The sequence below is a fragment of the Balaenoptera acutorostrata genome, chromosome 2 (genome assembly GCF_949987535.1).
Source record: "Balaenoptera acutorostrata chromosome 2, mBalAcu1.1, whole genome shotgun sequence".
NCBI lineage: Eukaryota > Metazoa > Chordata > Mammalia > Artiodactyla > Balaenopteridae > Balaenoptera > Balaenoptera acutorostrata.
In genome coordinates, this window is record NC_080065.1 from 40,434,802 (window position 1) to 40,460,539 (window position 25,738).

The following is a 25,738-nucleotide window of genomic DNA, read 5'->3' on the forward strand; positions in this document are numbered from 1 at the left end:
GCCAGATATTGTCCTAGAGGATAGGGTTACAAAAATGATTAAGACAGCATCCCTATCCTCATAGAGATTGTAGTATAGTAAGAAAAACAAGCCACTAAAGAGACAATTACAATAATGATAAGTATTATAGTAGGTAACCTGAATACAGCTGAACTACCATGTAGCCCATTTCAACAGCATGGTGTCCTACGGGGTATGACATGCATGAGAAACTCAATCTAAAGATTGAAAATTAAATTATTTTTGTGTGTATTCTTGAAAAATGCCAAGAGTGATTGTCCCATGAAACACAGCAAAATATCCTAAAAATCTGCGTTCCCAACCATCCCCCCTGATAAACACAGTAAGGCTGCTGCCCTCAATTTTCTCTTCACCCCTGCCGCAACTTTTAGTTTATTTGCTCTTTCCCCGCTTCCTCTTTCATTGTCTCTCCTTCAAATTCTCTCTCTAAAAATTCACACCACTCTTGGTCTTCTCTATTTCTTTCTCCTTTCCCTCCTTTGTTTCAAATCTACTCTTTTCTTTCAAGAATAGACTTTGCCTACCTTAAAGTAAGTAATCTAGGTGGGTTTGTTTGTTTGTTTTTTGGTTTTTTTGACTCTACCACTTGATACCTACACCATAATCTGGCCAACACAAGAATCAGTATAATAAATAGCTCAGAAGCCCAGCAAGGATAGGAGAGTGAAAGAAGATGTGACCATTCATGCATTAACATTTTTTCCTCATCACAATAAGAAATTATGACAACCCATCATACCTTTCTTACAGAGGTGGGAATTCTAGGAACAAATTAACACTTTCCAGTTTACACAAAACAAAATGGAACCATGATTATTAAACTCCCTAGACCTAGACACTTAAAATTATGAAAAGAAACATTTTGCTACTAAAATGGAATGGATATTAAAATCAAACAAATAAACAAAAAAGAGAATTCTAGATAACTTTTTAGAACAATTTGTCTTACGAAATCCTGAAATGAAAACTTTTGGTCCTTGCCTGAAAAGTGGTTGTCAACTTTGGAAATATACTAAATTCAAAATAGACTAGACTCTAGTTGTGTTGTGCCTTTGTATCAGTATAAAAGTCAGTTGTATGCTGACAATTTGCTCCTCCCAAGCTTGGAAACATTTTACTGAGTTATCACAAAGGACTTTTGAAATGATCTAGTTCAATTTTTAGCCCAGTGAAGAAATCTCTTCCATAAAGTGCTTGATAAACAGCCATTGACCTTCCTCAGGGTCAATCTGGAGGATGGGTTAAGGTGGGCCATCTAGGAGAGGATTCCCCATGAAGAAAGTATTTGAGAATTATGTCTTAGAAGTGGGGTAAGAAGGCAGCAGATGGAGAAGGGAAGGAAGGACATCCCTAGGTAGAGGAATTGCATGATGAAATGAGAAAGGGATTGAAATATATATTGTGTTTGCAGAAAATCCAGTGGCTTGATATTGTTGTGGCATAAGAGTTTAGAAAAATGAGAAATAAAGATTGGAAATATATTTTGGGAAAAGTGATGAATTCTCTAAATGCCACTGCAAGGAGTTTGGAATTCATCCTGGAAGCAATGAAGAATTCAATCCAACTAATTGTGGGAAGCATTCTACAATTTTTTAAGTTGGAATAAATTCTTCTTCCCACTGGAGAGATAAAAATAAATGAATGAATAACTAAATGAATCACCTCCAAAGGGTGTTTTTTTTTATGTAAAAGGAAAGTTTATTGTTTATTGTTTCCATTTAGTCCACGCCTGGGAGGGGACTCTGGAATGAGGAAGGCCACTGGGCTTGGAAGGCTCCTTGTCGGGCTTGAAGGTGAGCCTTTTGCCCAGTCTGTTCTGGGGCTGGCAGGCCTCTGGAGGTTGATCAGGTGGTTGCCCAGAGGTGGTTTACACCCCCCAGGACCACATCTTCATGGTGGAAATGGAAACACAGAGACGTAGGTGTAGGATGCCTGCATTTGCAGGTGGACCAGACAGTTGATGGTGGTTTTCACTTTGGTGGAATAATTCTGGCAGATCTGACAGCTCATGGTTGGTTGGCAAATGAGGATTTAACCACAAAAAATAACATTAGCTGATCTTGGAAGCTAAGATCCTGCAGAGAAGTGGTCCTGGAGGATGGACTGGAGAGGGGGTTGGAGGGTGGTCTGAGTCTCTGGGTCCATTTGTCCAAACACTGGTAAAGCGAGGTGGCACCAGTGGGCGCTCTGTGCCTTTGCAAATAAGGTAAGTATGCCTTTAAGATTATGGTTCAACCCAATCAAGAGAAGAAGGAATAAATAAATAAGAGTATGATGGTACTTATTCTACTGAAGACTTCTCTCCCAGTTGTCAGGGTCATTGGCTAAGCATTTAGAGGGATAAGTGTTCAAACATCTGAGACTTCTATCAACAGTATGACCAGCAACACATTTCATTTAATTAATTTGAAAAGATCTTTTATTTCTAGGACTAAAGTCAGAGACAAAATAAACTACATCAGGACCAGAGATACTCTAGTAATACCAAATTTTTTTTTTTAATTCACATATATTACATCTGGGTTTTCCAGACATTTTATGGGATAATTATGGCAAGGATAATTATTGTAATTTTAGAAAAGAGGAAACTGAATCTAAGAGGTTAAATGATTTGCTTAAGGCCACATAGTTAGGGAGGGGAACCCTAGGGTGCAAACCTAGATATTTCCAGTTCTAAGGCTACTGATTTTTCTTAAACCTTACAATGAATCTCAGATATACTTTAATAAAACATATAAAGTCAGCTTTATGAGGAGGACACAAAACGAGGTCCATTGGAATGACAAAAGAATGAAGTATACACCATGTAAATATACAAATTATTTTCTACATCTATATTGATAAATCAAGTGCATGCAGGTGACAAAGCAATCTACAATGTTAAGTACAGCCAGTGTGAGCAGAGATTAACTAATAATGCCGGGGAAATTATTATTTTACTATGAAACATTCTTCACCTTTATTTGTCTTTGGAGATGTAGCACAGGAAATTTGCCTGAGGAGCAATTTTGAGAAACAAAAGATGTAGACAAATTTTAAGGAGGTCAGATGAGTGCTAGGGAAGAAAAATGCCCAAGGAAATGTTAATAGAACAAATGTATTTAATCTGTGAATGGTTATTTAAATGGAAATTTTCTTTTACTTTGAAGCTTTAACTAAGTTTTTAAAAACCTATCTTGATTATTCATAATGATGGGTGTCTTTAATTTCCCCCACCAGGTTTTGTTTGTTCAGTCTCTCCCTAATCCTTAACATCATTCCCTGGTTCACTTCTCCCCTCCTCCCCAAACAGGGATATTCACAGTGCTATGCATGTAAGAGATACCGACGAAGTATGTGTGATTGATCTAAAGTCTGACTTAGCTTTGTTTTCCTGACAGCAACTATATACGCCATGAAATGGATGGACAAGAGAAGCAATAAAAATCCCAGGTAATAAGTAGACTTTATAATTAGGCACTGAGTAATTGATAAATGTCTGTAGTTAAATGTAGTTGCTTATAAATATTCAGCTAATTAGTTATAAATTTATAACATCCAGAATTGTTAAACACCATCCATAAACAAGTTCTCTGTTATCTAATCTTTTCATTTTAGGAAGTTTAATCTTCCTTTCTTTCTCTCCCCACCCTTCTCTTTCTCTCTTTCTTTAACGTAATATCAGCTACATATAAGATGAGGATAATAATAGCACATACTTTTTGGTGGTGTTGTGAGGATTAAATGAAACAATCCATACAAGGTGCTTAGCACGTTCCCAACAATGTCAGTTTATTTTGTGATAAGTTGTTTATACTGGACTCTTATTTTTGCCAGGCACTTGCCTAAGTGCCTTTGGTGAGTTATGTCTTTTTATCTTATCACTCTTGCTTGGAAGATGGGGTCCATGGTCGCAGAGCCAGTAAATGCTAATGGCAATATTTGACCCTAGGTAGTCTTATTCTAGTTTCCCAATTCTTAGCCGTGGTACTTCTCAGTCTGGACACCTGTAACTTGCTCTTATTTTTCCTCGATGTGCAGCAAGTGCAGCTCTGCCATATTTTTCAGCAGGATTTCCAGATGTAGCAAAAGCTTAGGTCCTTTGAGTTAACTTGAGTCAAGTCCTTCTACAATAAATCAACAAGGAGAGATGTCACATTAATATTGAAATCACTGAGAGTTCCAAATTTAAATTAGAATTATGTTTATGTTATCAATAATAAAAGCTCTGTCAGGTATCAATGAACGCAATTTGAAATAGTCTGGATATAAATGTTAAACATTTATTACTTAACAGTATAGAGGTCAATTACTCTTTTCCCTTCATGGCTGCAATAAGGACTCTTGATCTGGTGGAAAATTTCACAAAATTAGGATTGTTTTGAATGAAACAATCAGAATCCCTCTGATTTTATTAATATACAGATCTCAAAATTTAGTACTTTAGTACTTTAGAATTTAGTAAAATAGCAAGTATATATTAAAAAAACCCTGCAATTAAAATTTCAGTAAAGCTCTTATATAAATTGTAGATAATTAAAAACAAGGTGTTATACTGATAATAATTTAGAGGACAATATTGGATGTGTGTATTTTTCCCTTTAAAGGCTGTAGACTTATACTTGACTGATTCTTTGGAAAACATCCCTGGCAATGTTATTATTTTTCTTGAAGTAGTTGGTGTTCACAATTTTTAATTCTCATTACCAGTATTTAAATATACATACCAACATTTACTGTTTTGGGGTATGTGTTTAAATCAATAACTGTAAAGCACCCATAGGAAAACAGGAGAAACATGAACTCTTTCACATTTTAAGTAGTGTAGCTGTATCCCAGGAAGGTCTGTGCCTTAAAAGACAATTGTCTCGTTCAGAGGACTACCTTAATTTAAAGACAGCATGTGAATCTATTGAAATGTGTGTGGATTACATACATCTTGCCTCCTGGACCCAGCCCCTGGACCCAGTGTCGAGTACATAGGTGGATCTTAATATTTGTTGGATGGGTAAATTCTGACTGATTAATGGAAACACTAGAAATGTGATTTTGTGTGTGTGTGTTGGGGGGAGGGGTGGTTTTTAGATGGGAGAGATTAATTCATTCCTGCATAACAAGTAGAAAAAAGTTTGTAAAGCAAAGGTTTTAATGGCAAAGGCTTTGAAAGTAAAAGTTTATTAAAAATTCAGAATCCAAACTTGGGTGTGAATGGTAAGTTCATGCAGTGTAGCTATCTTTTACTGTCCTCTTTTTCTATACTTTATTTTAGAGGCATTGACTGTTATCTCAAGATATGTCTTGGATAAATATGAATTAGTGGAACAGAAAAAAAATGATAAGTAAACATTTTCAAAACAGGTTAGAATTAGAAAATATGTTATATAAGGACATATATTCTCCCTTAAGTCTTCACGTATCTAGTGATTTTGCTATTTCTGTCAGAAACATCATCTTGCATGAGGAGAGAGGGCATTTTAAACTACATAAACAATTCCATCTAGTTATAAATAGATTGTATTCTAGAAGTTCATTTGAAAGTTAATTTTTTAGAAGTTATAACCTATTTTCCTGAGGAAGCAATGTGAGAAATAGGACTTAGATTCTCAAGGTGCCAGAAGGTGTCATGACTTGTCCAAGCAATTTAATGTAAAAGCAAGTGCTCCGGGGTAAGAAAGAGCTGGATTCAAATTCCACCTCTCTAAGTGATAGTTTCCTTCTCTATAAAATGGTGCTAATTATAACATTCACTTCATTGTGTCTATGTGGATTAAATGATGTGGTAGATTATTAAGTGCAGTGCATGCTTCCAAGAAAATATTGCTCAAAAATGGAGACATTGTTTCTCCCATTACAATAAAGCCTACAAAAATCCATGCTCTCACTGTATTTATACTACCTTTATTGTATCCCATTCCTTTTGGGGCCCCAGACATTGTTAGTATTTAAAAATTATCTATGTAATTCTGCTCTGCCTCATCAGGACAGACTTCCATACCTTTCTTTATTCTCTTTTCTCAGCTGGAAATGAATCCATATACTTTTTTTTTCTTTCAAGTTCCAGCTCAAATGCTACCTTCTCTAGAAAGGCTTTTTCCTCACTGGAGCCAGAATTAATGAAGAAAAACGCAAATGGTGAAGAAGGAGCTAAATGCTAGGCAGAACTAGTTCTAGAACCAGAACAGGCCAGTAGACATGTAGGTTTGCCTGCTTTTGAGGGTGGATAAGGCAGGTGGTTTAGTGTCCTGGATTAGGATAGGGCTCTTTTATTAGAAGTAGACTAGGTGAGAGCCCTAATCAAGGGTCTGCCAAAGTAAATCAGAAGGGACTGAAGTAGCACAGAAATCCAGCTGGAGTGGTACTGTATAAACTTAACAGTGAGCCATATAAAAGCAGGAGCATTGCTAGACTCTCACAATCTAACACAGGGTTAGTTAGGTGTTCGTTAACTGACTTGGTTATTTGATTAGAAAAGACAGATGGAAGAAAGAAGGAGAGTATACAAGCTAAGTTGTACAGAGGTTCAAAAGTCTATTAAGGCACATTCACTGAAGTAAAACATCATTAAATGTGTAGTTTTCTATGCAGTAAAACAGCCTGCTGCTTTTAAGTTTTTAATTAAAAATTTTAATTTTTGTTCTCATTCACCAATTCCCTTTTTTTTTTTTATAGCTACTTTATTTATTTATTTATTTATTTTTTTTGTCTGTGTTGGGTCTTCGGTTCGTGCGAGGGCTTTCTCCAGTTGCGGCAAGTGGGGGCCACTCTTCATCGCGGTGCGGGAACCGCTCTTCATCGCGGTGCGCGGGCCTCTCACCATCGCAGCCCCTCCCGCTGCGGGGCACAGGCTCCAGACGCGCAGGCTCAGCAGCCGTGGCCCACGGGCCCAGCCGCTCCGCGGCATGTGGGATCTTCCCAGACCAGGGCTCGAACCCGTGTCCCCTGCATTAGCAGGCAGATTCTCAACCACTGCGCCACCAGGGAAGCCCCACCAATTCCCTTTTAAGAAGTAATTCCAGCTTTCATTTCAAACCATCAGTAGGAATATCCATATCCCTCATGTGATGATTTAGAACAGAGCAGGGTGGTGGGGTGAGACAAAAGCATTTAGTGGATATTAAAAACTATGATGCTTTAATTACGGGACTTTTAAATTTGCACATACTCGGTAAGCATTACCCTTATAAGTTTCATAGCTCAGGTGTACGCATTTATAGAAAGAGCGACTCCTTTGGGAGGAGGAGGATCAGATACACATTAGCAGACTGAATTAAAACTTGTATCATCTTATCTTCTGTTTTTTTGGCTCACACAAAATTACGTCAACAATTCTGACTTTTCTATGGAAAGAATTTTACATTTTTGGTAAATGTCAGGTGTTTTTTGTTTTTGTTTTTTGTTTTTCCTTAAAGGGTAACAGTTACCAAAGGCTATGATACATTGGTACCTAGTATATTAGGAAGATAGTAGTTTCTGGCTTTATTCCAACTCTTTCATTCAGCACATGGCCTTCCCAAGGGGACTGTTCTACTTTATAATTATGCTGTTATGGGCAATCGTTTTAGCCAGGTGCAGTGGAAATTTTTATCCCTTTCATGAATGCTAAGCCAGCCACCCCTTGATGCATGAGGTTGCATGGGTTTCTATGAGTGCCTATTTGCATGTACACCTTCAGGTTTTGTCCTTGACCTTCGTGTCTTTTATTTCTATTAAAGCTCTTTGGCTTATTTCCTTTCTTTCTATGGTTTTTAGTACAATCTCTGTATATACCAAAGACGCCCCATTTAAACTTCCAACCTATATCTCTGTCCGGAATATTCAGATACATATATCTAAATGCCCCCTGAACATCTCAACTTCTGGATCCAACAGACAGCTGTCATAGTGTGGTTTATAAAGAGAAATATATATTTGGTCTTTGTCCCCATTTGTGGCACAGAACTCCTGAGTCCTTGGGATTTCCTAAGTGATGAGAGCAATGGGTGTCTTCTGTTATGCTCATGAAGTGACTTTTGAAAAACCCCTAGATAACCTAAGGCTGAGGGCTGGTTGCTAGTGGAGCCAACCACGTGATTAGAGGGTTGGAACTTTCAGTACTCGCGCCTACTCCTACCCCGGCCCCAAGTCTGGGGAGGGGAGAGGGGCTGGAGATTGAGTCCAATCACTAATGGCCAATGATTTAATCAGTCATGCCTAAGAAATGAAGCCTCCAAGAAAAGCCCAAAAGGACGAGCTTCAGAGTTTCCAGACTGGTGAACACATGGAGATCTGGAGAGAGTGGTACACTGGGAGAGGATGGACGCTCCCCACCCCTTTCCCTAGACCAAACCCTATACATCTCTTCCATCTGGCTGTTCATCTGTATCCTTTATAATACCCTTTATAATGAACTGGTGATGTATTAAGTAAATGTTTCTCTGAATTCTGTGAGCTGCTGTAGTAAATTAATGCAACCCTCGGAGGCGGGTGTTGGAACCTCTGATCTATAGCCTGTGAATTAGAAGCACAGGTGACAACCTGGATTTGGGATTGGTGCTGAATTGGGAGGGGGGGGAGAGGGGCAGTCTCATGGGACTGAGCCCTTAACCTGTGGGATTTGATGGTTAACTCCAGATAGATAGTGTCAGAATTGAGCTAAATTTGTGAAATGCCTGGTCAGTGTCCACAGAGAACTGAGTTACTTGCCTGGTGGTGTGGAAAGAACACACATATTGGACAGTTCAAAGTCACTATGTTAGAATCTTAACACACAATATTTTCTCTCCTTCTTATACATTTTCACAACAACATGGTCCTTTTACTATATCCTTATTTCAGTGAAAGTCACCTTTATTTATGTAGCTACCTAAGACTGTAATCTAAGATCAAAACTCAACATCTTCCTCGTTTCTTACAGACAATTAATTCACCCTCCTTCACATCTTTAGGATCAGTTTCTTTTTCTTTCCTTATGTCACCACCTTACTTTGGAGGCTCATAATTTTTTGTTTGCTTTACTGTGATAGTCTCCAAACTACTTAGCCTACATTCAGTCCAGCTCTTTTCCAATCCATTTGCATACTTTACCCATCCACAGTGATCTTTCTAAAACACAAACCTTGGATATTAAACTTGTCTAACATTCTTCTGGCTCGGTAAGTTCCGTGAGTTTACCACGTCTGATTCAACTTTGCATCTCTACTGTTTAGGTGAATACTAGATACAGGATATTTACTAATTCATTCTCTTATTCATTCCTTCACTTTAAAGGAAGTGAAGGTATTTAAAACCTTCTGTGATCCAGGGACTGGTACATGTACTGGGTCTACAAAGGTAAACAAGACAGCTAAAGTTTCTGTTCTATGCAAAAAAAAAGTGGTGTGATATGATAGAAAGTAGACAGAAGTGGATATTTTATATAGAGTTCTCAGAGAAGGCCTCTCTAAGGGGCCTTGGAATCTTTAAGGGTGAGAAGGATTCAGCCTTGAGAAACAAAAAGGTGACTGTATATCTGGAGCATGGTAGGCTAAAGGGAAATTGCAGCGAGGTAAGATTGCCCAGCTGGGAAAGAGCCAGAAGACAGAAGTGGTCAGTACACTTTCCTTCACTGTCTGAGTGAATATAAAGAAGTAGGTGGGGAGCTTCTTTATTCTTTGACTTGGCCAGACACTAGAAGAGTTGCTTTGCAATCTTTCCATGCTATTGCCTTTACATTTCCATCAGATACTGAAATCTGCAATCTGTTTAAAAGTAGTCAGTGGGGATTAGTGAGCTCTGTTGGCCTTTAGACTGTTGATTGAGGACATGCAAGTGCCAACAACGAATGAGCCCGCAAGTCCCTGTAATATTTAAAACGGATCCATTTCGTGACATATTTTCCCCAAGTCTTTTAAAAGCCTTAAGCGGAGACTCAGAAGGATGACTCCAGAGTGAATTAGCATCAAGAAAAAGCGGAAATTATTCCTTTGTTTTGATTCATGCTAATGGGCCTGCCTTCACATCAGAGCAGGAAGTCCTCTGATTCTTTTTTAAAGCACTATCAAATTCAAATATGCTTTCTGTTGTCTGCATAAATTTCCAGAAGTGTCTAAAATTCAAATAGTTCAGTTTACTAACTGCATCTTCAACTCCTTCTTATATGCAGAGGCAAGACAGTTCTATTGAAGAAAAGTCAGGATAACAAGGACAGAATTGCAAATTGTAATTCCACATACAAGAGTGTTGATTTCACAATAATGTAAATAACCAGTACCAAGCTGCATGGTATACTGAACTGAATTTGATTAGTTGGTTATGGCACTGGATGGAATTTGGAAGTGGGTGGTAATGGGGTTCTATCTGATGTAGTAAAATATTAGGGGCTTTGGAACCAAACAAATCTCTCTTCTTGCCTCTGACCTTTGGGAAGAACATGGAATCCTCTGAGCTTTATACTTGAGAGCCAATTTCCTTTAATGCGGTACATGCCAAACTTGCCTGGCGGTAAAAATTACCTCAGGTAATCCTATCATTTTACATTCCATAGTCCCTACTGACTGCTGACTCTCTTAAGGGAGGAGCTGGGAAAGACACATATTAAACTGATAAGAACAGATACTACACCTGATCTTAGCCAAAAGGCCGAGAAGCGATGGGAAAGACATATATAATGCCTCAGATGATCAGGAAAATTTGGGACTCACAGACCTCAAGTGACTAATTAGACATTTTCTTATTAGTCCCTGAAAATTCCAAGGTTCACCAGTTTGAGAAACACTAACTTGGAAAACTAAAGGCTTATACTTTTAAAATGTCTCTCACATGGTAATTATCACTGAAAAAGAGTGGTTAACCTTTAATCTTGTCAAAATTAGTTTTAAGGCTTACCTTTAAATGAAAAAGTAAAATTTTTAAATTCTCAGAGAACTCATAAACCCCCAAGAGAATGTGGGATGACCCTTAGTTGGAGAGACTCAGTTTTACTACAGAGCCAACTATGACAGTTGTCACTTCATGAATTTATTGTCACTTCATTACTTCCTAACTTTTCCTTATGCAGTATCTCAATTTCTCATTCTAAAGGCATCTGAGTTGTCCTAATGGACACAGAATTTGCATTTTGGAATACCTAATATATGCCAGTTGGTAAGATGTTTAGGTCTAGCTCTGTATGTGTTATCACATTAGTTCAAAAAAACTATTTCAATAACTGATTTTATTTTCTGTATTCCTCTTTGAGGGTAAGAAGCAAGTCATCTGAAAATGAGGTATGTCGAGAATGTGCGTGTGTGGTAAAACAACTTCTGGATCCCATCTTGTAGTTAGAAATCCACGAGCTCAATCTCCTTCAATTTCTATACTCAAAAGGAAAAATGGTTATTTATGTTCCACATGAAGATTCCTAGATTGTGAAGCTCTTAACCATAAAAGCAAGCCTCACCATACAGAATTTAGCTGATTACTCTGATCCAGATATTGCTAAAACATTTTCAAAGATTATTGAAATATTTCCGTGCAGTCTTTAATTTTTCTGTATGTATTTTTCATATAGTTTAAATCTATCTAGATGTCTAGTTTTCTCTCCCATTTTTCTTTCTGTCCCCCTACCCTGACCCACACCCCAACATACACACACACACACACACACACACACACACACACACACACAGCAGTGTATTTTCCCTTGGAGTGCATCAGTGTTTTTCTGATTAAGTTTGTATATATTTCTGAGACTGCATTTGATCCGAAAATCTAGGACATGGAGGAGGAGAATTGAAACTTTGATTAGAAAATGCGACTTTAGGTCATTATAAGAAATTAAATTATGTACTAACTAGTATTCTCTCCAAAAATAATTATGATATATGATATTTTGCTTTGAGATGTCATCAAGAGTATCAAAAGATGAATTGTCCTAGGCTACAGACTATGTATTTTGCAGCACACTCCTTATTTTAGATCTATTACTGTAAATAAATCAAACATAGACTCAAATAAATATGAACTCTAAGTCCTCAAATAAGAATAAGATATACCTTTCCTCCTCTTTTAGCAATCTCTATCACACAATAGGCCAAGACGTGCCACATTCAGTTCATGGGAAATTTGCTTCATTCTGAAAGTGCTACTCTAGCTTTCCCGTATGAAATAACGATTTGCATTGAATTTGTCTCGTACTTTGGAATAGGCCATCAACTGAGTAAACTATTTGGAAAGTTCACTCGAATCTTTGTTATCCCAGAAAATCTTCGTATGCTATTAAGAATTGATATATGGTTCGTCAGTCCTTTTATTATTGTTATTTTTTTTTTTAGTTGCAAGTTATGGTCGTGAGTATTGGAAATGGCTAAGATAGATTAAAAATGGTAGGTAATTATACTATATTATTTCTCAGATGGTTAAATTAAGAGCTCACGTGATATTAGGTATCATATGTTCTGCATGGAAGAAGACCCTAAGACGTATTTTAAAGGGTAGTTTCTCAAATAGTGATTATTAAAGAAATAATAAATTTCAAAAAGCAATAACTGTGCTATGATAATGCTTTTATTTTTTAATACCAGTGAAATTTAACAAATACACCAAATTACAGTTCTGTAAATAACTTATTCCCTATGTGATTCATTAAATATATAAATGATCCCTTGTTTAGTCCTTGCTTAGCTAAACCTGTTATATTTCCATCTAACAATATTGGAAATTACTTTTTTCACAAACATGTCTTCTTTTTCATTTGGTAGTTTGTCACTTTGGAAAAAAAATGATTTCAAAGTAACACTTCATGCTACACACATACTATCTACCATGTTGGATTTAAATAAAAAATGACAGGACTTCCAAGTTTTACCTTTTTTGTGTGTTACCTTTAGATAATTGGTGAAGAATGAAGAATTCAAAATCATACATAATTTAAAACAAATGAACATTGATTTTTGAATTTGCTTTCCCATTTTGTGAGGTTATTTCCCAGATCAGAAAATGTCACTGTTATAAAGTAATAAAGCCATACTGGGGCGATCCAACTGAAAGAAAGGAGAAAAAAACTGTACAGTTTCTTATTTTAAAAATGTTTTCCTTTCTTATTAGAGAAAATTTAGAAAATACAAAAAGGAGAAATAAGAGAAAAAACCCACTTTAAATATTATCATTCAAAGGTTGTGTCTTTTAACCTTTAGTATATTTTCTTCTAATGTTTTATCTATGTTCACCTTTAGGGATTTTCATAGGTGTATATAAGCAATATCAACTTCTATTTAGTTTTCTTTTTACCAGTACACATCATATTTTCCTGTATTATTATAAATTTCTCAGAGATACAGTTATGAATATCTGCAGAATATTTCATTGGTTTGATATCCCATAATTCATTCCATTATTCCTCTATGGTTAGACAGTTAAAGAACCTCTAATCTTTTGTTATTTTCTGTACAGCTTTGTATTTCTATCATTGACATGTTGCATTTCTCTATGATTCTATCTATCCTTAGGAAAATAAACCCTATCAATAAACTTGTAAACAAATTTTTCTCAAATGAAGTTCAGTGGAGTTTTCCAGAGATAGCAATGGAAATTGACAAAAATTCTTATTATTGAATGTGGAGCTATATGGTCTAGAGAAATCATATTAGATATAATTGATTTAGTACTTTAAGAGTTGATATTTTTCAGGAATTCCCTTGTGGTCCAGTGGTTAGGGGGGCCTGGGTTCGATCCCTGGCTGGAGAACTAAGATCTCAATGTTTATCAATACCCAATTTCAAAATCATTATCTGGAAAGTTATATATAAAGCAATGTAACTTTAACTAATGACAAACATTACATGAAAACAGTACATTTCCTAACTTAAAAAATATATGTGATTATATTTTTGCTAGATGCCTGATGTTGAATATTGTCATGTGAGGAATAAAGTAAATTCCAGCAAAAAGAATACTGGAAACCAATTCTGTCCCTCACCCGCTCTGCAATCTCTCCACGAAAGGACCAGTCTGGGACACGATGTCGATGAAAGGTAGACTGATGAACTGCATTTCCTTTTGTGTCTGGGGCACTGAATCCAAGCAAGGTTACACTGTTATTTGTTGAAATAATAGCTGGAAACAGAGAAAGTGCTATTGATCCTTTCATCAATAAATCACGAGTAAACAATGCAATCTCCTTGAGCTGCTAAGGGAAAATTATATCTCATTTCCTGTTTGCCTCCTCAAGTAGAGCAGGATCATTCACTAAATAGGCAAAAGAGAAGTTTCAATTACGAGTTGACTTCTAACATCTTCTTCAGAGAAAATTCTCTGTCTATGAGTTCACCTCTTATGACAAGCAGCCTTTAATATAACTCTTCCTTTTCATTTCTCCTCCTCTTGTTTCTTTTCTTCCTCTTCCATCCCCTCCTCCTCCTTTTCTGCTTCATTCTCCTTCTTCTTTATTCTTCATTGAACACTGCTTTCTTTGGAGGAATACAAGGAGACATTTCTGAGAATAAAAATCAGTTTTTAAAAGGAAAAAAAAAACCCAAAAAACAAACCCAACCCTCTCCCCTGTGCTGTCTTCCCTGACAATGCAGATTGAATCAACTTCTGAATGTCAGCACTGGGTCTCAGGTGGTATTGGAGTTGCTAAGGCCTGGCGAGTAGACAGCACTACCACGGCAGATGAAGGATCCAGGACAGACTTTAACAGTAGCCAGTGAGGGGCAGGTAGACATTGCAGGTTGTCGAGGAGGATCTGCCTGTTCAGTAAATGCAGCAGGTGATTCAGGCAACAGTACCTGAGTGCTTGTCATGGTCTAAAGATTTCACATATGATAGGCCACTGGTTTTGACATGTTACAAGACACAGGTAGGAAGGGAATTTAAGAGCAAGTAGAGGAAGCCAACTCACTGGAACTGCGGTGCAGCCAAAAGACTCCTGCATACAGGGAAATAGAGCAAAGCAAGTCCAAGTCTAGAGAAAATCCTTAGAGAAATATACACTTATGGATGTGTTTAGTGCCCAATATTGTTATGCAAATTGTGCTATAATTGCATAAAGTTCTGCTACCTATTTAGAATTTTTAGCAGATTTTAAAGTGATTGGGTCCTCAATATGATTAAAATGAAAATCTAATTAGAAATAAATGTGTGCACACTGATTTGGCAAAATATTTATTTTAGTATAAATGTAATAAACAAGTCACAGTTAGTTTAAGTTATATGTGTGTCCTTCTGTACAAGAGTAATAAAAAAAGTAAGTTAAAAAGTTAGCAAGCTTTAGATAGACTCTATTATACCATTACAGTGTCAACCAATTTCAAAATGCGATTATATCTGCAAATGGCAATAAACATTAGAGGGTGATTTAATTAAGTGTCGTTACGCATCTTTTGGTTGTACAAAAATCAATTATGGAAGGTACGATAGTTGAATGGTGCACTGAAGTTTTATTTTCATACCAGTCTAATGTGTAACTGTAGATAAATTATGTCCCCAACATGAGTTATTGTTTTTGTGAAATGATCCACCAACCAACCGAACACCAACTTGCCAGAATCAAGGCAATGGTACTTTCATTGCAAGGAATCACTTCCTAAAGAATATGGGCATTGGTAATTGCTAACACAGGTCTGAGTGATAATGAAAACTCTTGGTTACTTTGACAACATATTTTCTTTTATTCAATCAAATACTGACTATGTGGAAGAATCTAAGTATGCTTGGGGAGAACTGGGGAAAGTTTGTGGATGGTTAGAAAAGGCTGGATATTTCCTACCATCAGAATTTACCTATGTCCTTTGTTTTTTAGATAGAAATGTGACTATAAATGAAATGTTACTGATACTTCGGACTACGAATTTTGTTGGAATAGTGCTTAGTTTGTAATAAGAATTTTCCTCTACAAGATAGTCTTTCTTCCCCCTCTGCACCTTTAAAATAGAAGCAGTTCCTTGTTAATGTTCAAGAGTCAGTTAATATTTTCTAGTGGAGGAAAATAAAAATTGCCAGTGTCTGCAGAAAAGAGCAGTATTATTTGTCTGAAGAGCTTTTGTTTTATTTATAGGCTGAGCAAAGAAAAGATCAAGGTAGAGTCTTTCTTTTGGTAATTTATAAGTAAATATAAGTCATCTTTTAATAGTACAGCTAAATATTGAAAATGTTTCAGGCAAGCTTGAAAAGATTATTATTTGTTGGGTGTAGGATTCTCAATTATATGTCTGTAATTGAGTTTATTGTGTTCTTTAAATCCTCTCTGTTGTCAGTAATTGACTCTATCCATGTATAAAAGAAATAGATTTAAATCTCCAATTATATTTGTGACTTTTATCAATATCTTATAATTCCATAATGTTTACTTTACATATTTTAAGGCAATGCATTTATGTGTTTACATATAAATGATTATCTTTTCCATTTTTATTATGTTATTTACTATCATTTGTTTATTGGTTATTATATTCTTGGAGACTATTTATCAATCTTCACTGTTAAATTTCCCACTTCATATTTAAGGAGTATATTGGAGCAAGCATCTAGCTAGATTTTGTTTGTGTTTACTGATTTTTTTAACTTATATATGTCATTTTACATTTTTACTTTATTCTTCATTTTCTGGAATTATGGTTATGTGTATGCTGGAGTCTCCCAAGCTATAATTTTTAACCTTGTTTTTAAAGTTTCTATTTTGTTATCTTTTTAGTCTACATTTTGGATGAAGTTTTCTACATCATCTTTGAATTTACTAATTTTCTTTTTACAATACTTCAGATTGGAGTTTACCTTATTTTAAGTTTTCAGTTTCACTGAATTTATTTGATCATTTCTTAGGATTTCCATTTTGTTCTTTAAATTCACCCATTCTTGCATAATTTCTTCATGCTGGTTGCATAATTTCTTGTTCGTTTTGATGAGTGCTATCTCTTCTTTGTGCTCGGTAAGGATGCTAAACATTCATATTTCTAAAAATATTTTCAGATTGCCTTGTTTTCATTTTATCTAGAGTAAATTTATCAGATATTTTTTAAGGTTGTAGGTTATCTCCCTATTCATTATTTAGAGGCTTATAATGAGTGGAAGATTTTATTTCTACCTCACCTGCTTTTACCCCCTTCTTATTGGCAGTTTTATAATTTTCTCCATCCAAACTCACCAGAACTCTCAGACCTGAACTAGGTCTTGTATTTGTGACTCAGGGCTCCTGTTCCTCAGAGATTCAGGAGACCTGGAAACTAGTCACTAAGCTAGATGTAAATATGGCCCATGTCCTGACCTCTAGGCTGCATTTGCTTGCTTCTACTTTCCTTGCTTAATCTAAGTTTTAACCTCTGGCTGAGTTTGGTCACAGACTGGGTCAATTGACCATACCTTGAGTAGGATGAAATTTGTTTTATTGCCTAAGCTGGAGTGGATCACTTTAAGTTTCTCATACTTGCCGAGTTGGGAATTCCCATCTGGCCCTGCCTTCTTATAGATGCTGAACTTGGCTGGTCCATGGTTGTGTTTTGACTCCATACCTATGCTACAGAGATGGTTGTCTTATTTCAGATCTCAACTGTTTCTTTTAATTTTCTTTTTTTTTTAAATTGGTATCTTCCATTGCTGTACATTAGAAGAAACAGCTCTCAAAACATAGAGCTATAACACTATATTGTCTATAGCTGCACTGTACAATATAGTGGCCATCAACCACATGTGGCATGTTAAATTAAAATTAAATAAAACAAAAAATTCAGTTCCTCCATCATATTAGCCACATTTCAAGTTCTCAATAGTCCCATGGGGGTATTGGCTACCATTTTGGATAGTGCAGATGTAGACTATTTCCATCATTGTAGACAGTTCTCTTGGGTGCTCTGTCTACAGTATGAAGCTAAATATTGAAAAGAAGACAAAAAAGGCTGCAGATATTTAACCTGTTATGAGGTTGTTGGAAGCCCTGAAGCTTACTAAATTATTGCAACAAGACATACGTAGACTCTTCAGTAATAGGATTCTGAGACCATGTGCTTTATTGTCAACAACATGTCTGTAGTTGCCCACTATGAATTTTTCTCTGAAGTATAATCTTATGATTTTGGAACCTGAAGACCTGGGTGCAAGTTCCAGTCCTGCCCCTTGCTAAGAATGTGATCTATGATTATACACCTAACTTCTCTGAACTTCCATTTTCTCATTTGAAAATTAGGATAATAGTTATTTTGCCAACTCTGTGTGATTTTTGTAGTATGTTATATTAAGGTGTATCTCAGAATTAATTAATAAGTGACCTTTTTATATTTAAAATTTTGCATTTCTTTAAATCTTGCTTTTTATTGTTTCTTCTCAAGTAACATAATGTTTATTCTGATTTTATTTTTATATTAGAAGTATCCATGTCTAATTATATTAATAGAGACGATTTTGAGTAATGAGAAAAGTATAATAACTTCCTTCCCAAACAGGTACACCTATGGATTAGAGAGTGCTAATGACGGCATTCTACTGAAGAATCTTCCACTTCAGGCCTAGTGAATGAGGTATATATATTTCTGAACCTTAATGTAATAAATTTCAATCTGTAGTGTTATAGCAATTTTAGCACCTATTACACAATGTGACTCACTTTTATTAAACATAATCAGGCAAACCATGAAGCTGAGTGCTGAAACCATAAATAAGATTTGACTCTAATACTTGTATCTATCTCCATAATCAAAGAGTAATCTTCATATGTGTGCAGTTTAGTCAGTTTTTTTTTTTTTGATAGAACATCTTAAGAGAAACATTTTTATCAAGACCCTTAAGTTTTAATATAACAGATTTTCAATTTTGAGATCTATATAATAATTGTAAAATTTCTATATTAATTCCTGAATCATTTCACTTACTTGTAGGAAAGGCAATCTCTAATTGTATAATAAAACACTAATGTTGAGGGGATATAAGTAGTTAAATAACAGCAATTTTTTAACTGTTCTATTTTTTCTACTTAAAAGAAAATATGTCTATTCTTATAATTGTTTGGTCTAAATTAAACAATATGTATTTCTCATATATGAAATTGAGACATGCATGTTCTAATATTCATCATTTGTAGCCTATTTTAACCGTCACAGAAACTCTTCAAGGTAAGTGTTTATAACAAATGAGGTGACTGAAATGCAGAAAGTTTACTTTTCTGAAACTGGGTTTTCAATTCAAGCTCTACTCTGTATCTGTTGTCTTTCTTGTAATGAGGCCAAAAACAGAGTCCTAATTATAATATTGGTTATCTGGTTCTTACCCCACAATGAAGGTTTCTAATGTTTACATTGACTGAATTTTTTATTAGCCCTTTTGGAAACCTATTTTATACTCTTTGTTAATGTGACACCAAGTAACTATTTTTTGGAAACAACCTATGGACACTGAATCCTTCCCAGAAGGCCTAAATATTCTCTGTTAAAGTAACCTGTAGCCTTTTCTGGACTATGACACATTTGCTGTAGAATCTCATTTTATAATCCAGTTTTAGCCTGTGTTCTGTAATTGTCCATTCACTAATGATGTCTGTATCATAAAATTATAATTATGAGGTTAACATCTAAGTTTTAGCTTGACAGGGAGCTAATTATTATTTATGTGTAAATAATAGTGGAATAAAGGAAAATACAAACTAAACATAGATATCTATAGTAAAATGTTGCAATATATGCAGAGATAAGAAATATGACCTATTTGTTTCATTTACTGGAAACTACTAAATCAGTAAAACCTTGGGAAATTTAGTTTCCTATAAAAATAATTTTACAAGTTTTCCGGGCCACTGACAATGTGTAAGGTGCACTTGCACATTCATTTTGAATGTATGACCCAAGTTGTTCCTTTGAACTCAGATTGTAGTAATGGGGCATCTACATGGAAGATTCATGCAACTGTAATGTGAGGCTGAAATGAATTTTAAAAGATTATCTATTCCTATTCCCTTTTCTTCTCATTTTGGCTGGATCTTTCCAGGTGCATAAAGTTTTAAGGCTATCAGAGAAGGAAGCTCACAGCCTTTTACTAACTCTAGTAAACTTTTATCTTGCTCTATGCTCTATTTTAAACTTATATCAGCCCTACTGGTGACAGCTCATAGGCAAATTATGAAAACAGTAAGAAAACTTGAAACTATATCAAACGAGGAGAGTTGGAGGAATTTTTAGCTAACTAGCAGCATAAGCAATTTCTTAAGCATTTGAACAGATGTGAAAGAGAGAATGAGAGGACTCTTGTCTTTTAAGAGTTACCTATGCTAATGGATAAAAATTGCAGAAAGACAGATTTCAGTGATATATTGAAAATGATTTTATAGCAATCATTGAGTGTTTTCCATATTTGAAGATGATATTGTAGAAGGAATTAAAGCACTAAATGGGTGTTGGAAGATGGCTCCCATATTGTAGACAATACATTGAACCTCCAGGAACTTAATTTGTATGACCTAATAATTATGTCAGAGATGGAACTTAAAACTAGGTCTATTTGAAGTCCAATGAGTATGGCATTGCGTCCAGTTTCTGATGCTCAGAATTTTAGTCAACCACCATCCCTTCATTTTTGCATAGGAGACAACTGAGTCCCAGATTGAGGTGAGAACTTGCCTAAATTTACATGTAAACAAAGTTTATATTTGGGTATGGCTCGTATAAATGGCAAGTTATTAATATGAATTTGTTTGCAAAGATGGGCTGAATTATAGATGGAAAATTCTCAAATATAGAAGCGAGAAGACCTGCAGAGGTCATGTGTCCCATGTAAAGCTCCCTTCTATAGCTTGCTTGACAAATGGTTATTCAGCTAGAGCTTAAAAACTCAACTTTGTGAATATTCCTTTTCATGTTTGACAGAGAGCATTGTTATACTGAATTGAAAAACTGTCTTCTTTTCTGGTCCAACTTCTATACTTAGAAACAATAAAGAATAAATTAGCGGGCTTCCCTGGTGGCGCAGTGGTTAAGAATCTGCCTGCCAATGCAGGGGACATGGGTTCAAGCCCCGGTCCAGAAAGATCCCACATGCCACGGAGCAACTAAGCCCGTGAGCCACAACTACTGAGCCCACGTGCCACAACTACTGAAGCCCACACACCTAGAGCCCGTGCTCCGCAACAAGAGAAGCCATGGCAATGAGAAGCCTGCGCACTGCAACGAAGAGTAACCCCTGCTCGCTGCAACTAGAGAAAGCCTGAGTGCAGCAACAAAGACCCAACACAGCCAAAAGTAAATAAATAAAATAAGTATCTTCACTATGATTAACTGTTTGGGTTTTTGTTGTTCTTGTTGGTGTTTTTGTTCACTCAATTTATAGTTGAAAAAGTTAAGACTCAAGTAATAGAACAGAAGTACATATCTTGGGAAACTTTATTAGTTTTTGTATTATTCCTGTGCAAAACAGAAATTAAATAACAGAAAGTGCACCAAGGGAAATTTAACTTCGTGAATTGTGAAGTAGGAGGTGAACAATGCTTCCTTTTTACCACCAGAGGTCTTCAAAAGATCTATAATAGCTGCATTTCCTCCGACTGAGGAAGAAAAATCTCTAATGACGAAGCTGACAGAGTCTTAGCAAATAATATACTCAAGAACTTAAGTAATGATTAGTGTTCTCTAGCCTTAAGGCTAAACATTTCCTCTAGGTAGAATTCAGTCCAAGAAAACAAAAACTAATAACCAAACCCTCAAATGCAGAACAATTAAAATGTATTATTTTATATTTTAGTTTGATTTATTGCTTAATCATCTCAGTTCCTGTTGGGGAACTTCTGATGCTAATTGCAATGATTAAAAACAATATTACATGATTATCAATATTACATGAAAGTGGAAACCCACTATTAATTACATATGTTTAAGAATGTATTATATATTACAAATGTGAAAACATCCTAACTTTGCTTTTCAATTTAAAGGTTAAGGGACAATGTGGCTTAATTCCTTTGACTTATCCTAAACCACTGGGAAGCAAAGCTAGGCAAAGATTTTTGTATCAACTTAGAAAAACAGCTCCCTGTTTGGATTTTAAAAGAAAGAAAATGACTTTAGATGAACTAATGGATCCTGTAATATGCATAATAATTTGAGTAACAGTTGTCTAATTTCATTGGTACTTTGTATTTCTTATGGTGATTACTATTTAATTCAATATTTATTGAGAGCTTATTACGTGGCTGCCAGTTTACTAGTGATGGCATATATAAAAATTGCAATCACACATGATCTTGTTCTCAAGAAATTCACAGCTTAGTGCAGGAAAATAGGCAAAGAATTACAATTCAACTTTCTAAATGCCACATTAGAAAGATGATCATAAGGGCAATGAGAACCAAAAGGTGGGCACCTAACTCAGGGAGAATCAGAAGATTTCAACAAAAAGCAGATACACGAACGAGGTATTGAAAGATGAAAGGCAGTCATGTTGTCTAAAGTGGGGGGAAGGAGAGCAGTGCTTCATGGAAGAGAAAAAATATGAGCAAAGCAAAGTGAAGGCAGAAGAGAATATAACATATTAAGGAATGATGGGAAGTGGATGAAGAAATATGCCTCGATCTGTAACCCAGGCTAAGCTTTTTGCTTCCTACACGTCAAATGAAATCGAGAAATACATCCTCAATTGTTTTATTTTGAGGGTAAAGCAAGGGCTAAGGTGAAAACATTCTTAATTCTTGTTTGCAATTTTAATCATTAACCATATAAAAATAAATAGAGGTTCCCCAATCAGTGTCCAAACAAAATTTAAAACATAAACTCACACAATGATCTGAAAAACAATTTAAAAGTTGTTTTTCTTTTTATATTCTAGCCCCCCATCTCCTGATTTTTGTTTTCTCATAAACGTTTTCATCTCCCCCTTCCCCCTTGCCACAGGTTGGCATGCTTCATTTTTTTTTTCTTTTTTTAAATCTAGTGAGACGGGGGCAGTGGAGAATGAGGCATGTCTGACTTGGAGGAGAGGGAACACTAGATAATGTGGGTGTGTGTTCAAGGAAATGTTTGTGTGTTTAATGTTTTTGTGAGGGAGGAAACAGGAAGCATAATAAAACCATTCAAAATAGAAAGAAAGCAATACATTTTAATTATAATTTATGGTCATAACAGTACTGCCCCAAAGGGACTTAATTCAACCATCATGTTCACAGACATTGGTTAGTCTTGTAGTAACACAGCTGCTGTTGTCTTTGGTTTTGATAGAGTACAACTGTTAAAGAAAAGGCTGGATTCTAGAGTTTGAGGGTTTAGATTCCTGCCCTTTGCAGGATTCAATACAAATCTCTCTATTTACATTTGAATAGGAAACAAAACAGACCGGAAACTCCTAACCAGTCTCCTTGCCTTGCATTTAATCTTCCTCTGCCCAATTCATTTGTTTTGTGGACTCCGCTTTGTTTCACTCCTGTGCAGGATCTCCACAAGACCTCTCATGATGGTTTGCCATCTATCTCCCCAGGCCCTTTCCTTTCCTGGCTCCACTCTGCTCCAGTTGTACCAAATTTCTGTCATTTTCACATGTTGACATTTTAGGGAAGCTTCTGGGCTTTTGCACAAGTTGTTCCACAGCTTGGACATCATCTTTCTTTTCTCCCGTCCTGTCTGTCTATACAATAAGACAATGATGAACTGAAGAAACTACAGTATAACAAAAAGACTCCTTTCTTTTATAGTAGTTGTCTCTTCGCACATCAAATTCTTCCTAAACTATGAAGGGCAAGGCTCTTATGTTTTCACCATGATATTACCTGCCTTGGTGAGTATATTTGTGTTGAATAAATGAATGAAGGAAGAGTTGTAGGGAGATAAATGGATACTGAAATAATAACATAAATTATGGAACTATTTGGATCAATTTTTTAAAACTTGATAACAGGTTAATTTCAAATCATGGTGTTTCAATATAAATAATCTGTGTATCATTTGGTTACTATTACCTTATGTTTTAATTTTTAAATACCACAGAAATAGATTTCTCACACTTTTCCAAGGTAGTCTGTTATGGCATTTGAATACAAATCTTCCCTACGATTTACTTAGGCCTGTTTGTTTCATCTTCGTGCACTCACTTTTTCAAAGGGAAATATATTTTGTTATTTATTACTAGATTAAGTACTTGTTGAACGGAGAGTAATGGATATCTCTGGCAAGCTCTTGAGTCTTGTTAATGCTTGAGACAGGAAACAAAGGAAAAGATCCATTTTTTTCCTAATATGCTTCAAGCAATGAAAATGCATTAATACAGGCTTTACACGTTTGATCTCAACTGTCAATGCTTCTTTCCCGGGAAGCCACCTCTACTCATTTTATTCTTGGGGAACAGCAATGGGTGAATACTTGGACTAAACATTCCACAGAGAAGTTAAAGACCTCTGTGATGCTAATTTTCACTTCTGGACTTTGTTATAGAGACATGCTTTCTTTTTTTAAAATTTATTTATTTATTTATTTTTTGCTGTGTTGGGTCTTCGTTTCTGTGCGAGGGCTTTCTCCAGTTGCCGCGAGCGGGGGCCACTCTTCATCGCGGTGCGCGGGCCTCTCACTATCGCGGCCTCTCTTGTTGCGGAGCACAGGCTCCAGACGCGCAGGCTCAGTAGTTGTGGCTCACGGGCCCAGTCGCTCCGCGGCACGTGGGATCCTCCCAGACCAGGGCCCGAACCCGTGTCCCCTGCATTGGCAGGCAGACTCTCCACCACTGCGCCACCAGGGACGCCCCAGACATGCTTTCTTTTTAGTATCACTTTACTTATTAACCAGTATTTGTGAAGAATCTCACTTGTAGACTTTATGCATTTGGAATGTTGCTTTTGAATAAGGAGGCTGAAACCTTTATATTAGCCAAACAGTAAGTTGGTGTGGTATCAGCCTCTTCTAGTTCTTCCTTTACACCTAACCTGGCATTTGATAAGGACACATTTAAACATGTTGCAGAAGCATTTAAACTTGGGAAAACATACCAGGAAGAACTGCAAGCAAATGAACCAGTACCATGTTGCGCTTCATTGTTACTAAAGCAAAACTTTAAATTTGAACTTCTTTCCTACTGTTTATACCATGATTTAATTTTTGAAAAATTTGCTACAAGCTGATTTTTAGTTATATATGTCTGGAATTTGCAAACTACTACTGGCACCACCGAATCCAGACTGTCACTTGTTTTTGTCAATACCCTTTATTAGAATACAGCCACTCTCATTTCCTGTCTATGGCTGCTTTTGTGCTATAACAGAATTGGGTAGTAGCGATAGAGTCTAAAATATTTATTGTCTTACTTTATCCAGAAAAAGTTTACTGACCCCTGATCGTAGTTTATGATACTTAGTACAATTTTCTTGGTCAGTATGATGTTAATTTTTACCACTTGTTCTTCCTGGGTAATGCTGTAGCAAGATTTATGTTATACATTAAAACTTTACAACATACATTAAAAAGTGGAGATATAAATTTGTGTGCATTGAATAAAAAATAGGTTAAAATATATATAGGAATTTTTATAAGGTAAAGGCAAAATTGATAAAAGAGATGAAATAAAGAAATTATGAGCAGAATGAATATAAATATCATTACAAATATCTATCTGTCAAATAACCTGTTTTTAAGAAGCTTTCTTACTCTGACATTGTTTACTATCCATTTCTCAGGAAATAAAGTTTCTAATTAGAACAGAGTTAATACTACCTGTGAAAATTGATATACTTCATCTATTTTAGGGCAGAGAAATTCTACCAAGGTCAATTAAGATAATTTCCCCTTCTTAAGCTCTAACATTGTTATTTGTGTCATTTGTACTGCAGTTCCCAGTAATTAAAACAGCAGGTTACAGA

The 25,738-nt window shown here is 35.8% G+C and overlaps 1 protein-coding gene and 1 pseudogene across 8 annotated transcripts in view; one reads left to right on the forward strand and one right to left on the reverse strand.

Annotated features, from left to right (window-relative positions):
- The window catches only part of MRPS30 (mitochondrial ribosomal protein S30), a 135,598-nt gene that overhangs the window by 36,420 nt on the left and 73,440 nt on the right, over nt 1-25,738 (forward strand). For 5 of the 8 annotated variants that reach the window (XR_452280.3, XM_007195564.3, XM_007195559.3 and 2 more), the window contains 4 exons: nt 3,402-3,453; nt 11,195-11,222; nt 13,831-13,967; nt 18,369-18,443. Coding sequence is in view for 6 of the 8 variants with exons in the window: in XM_007195564.3 (XP_007195626.2) it covers nt 3,402-3,453; nt 11,195-11,222; nt 13,831-13,967; nt 18,369-18,435 (284 nt within the window). In the remaining 2 variants the exon portion in view is untranslated. Of the gene's footprint in view, nt 1-3,401; nt 3,454-11,194; nt 11,223-13,830; nt 13,968-18,368; nt 18,444-20,838; nt 21,182-25,738 lie in introns of those variants that run through there. The other 3 variants (XM_007195561.3, XR_009007076.1, XM_007195567.3) reach the window with 3 other exon arrangements.
- On the reverse strand, nt 10,431-10,608 carry LOC114235693 (U2 spliceosomal RNA; annotated as a pseudogene).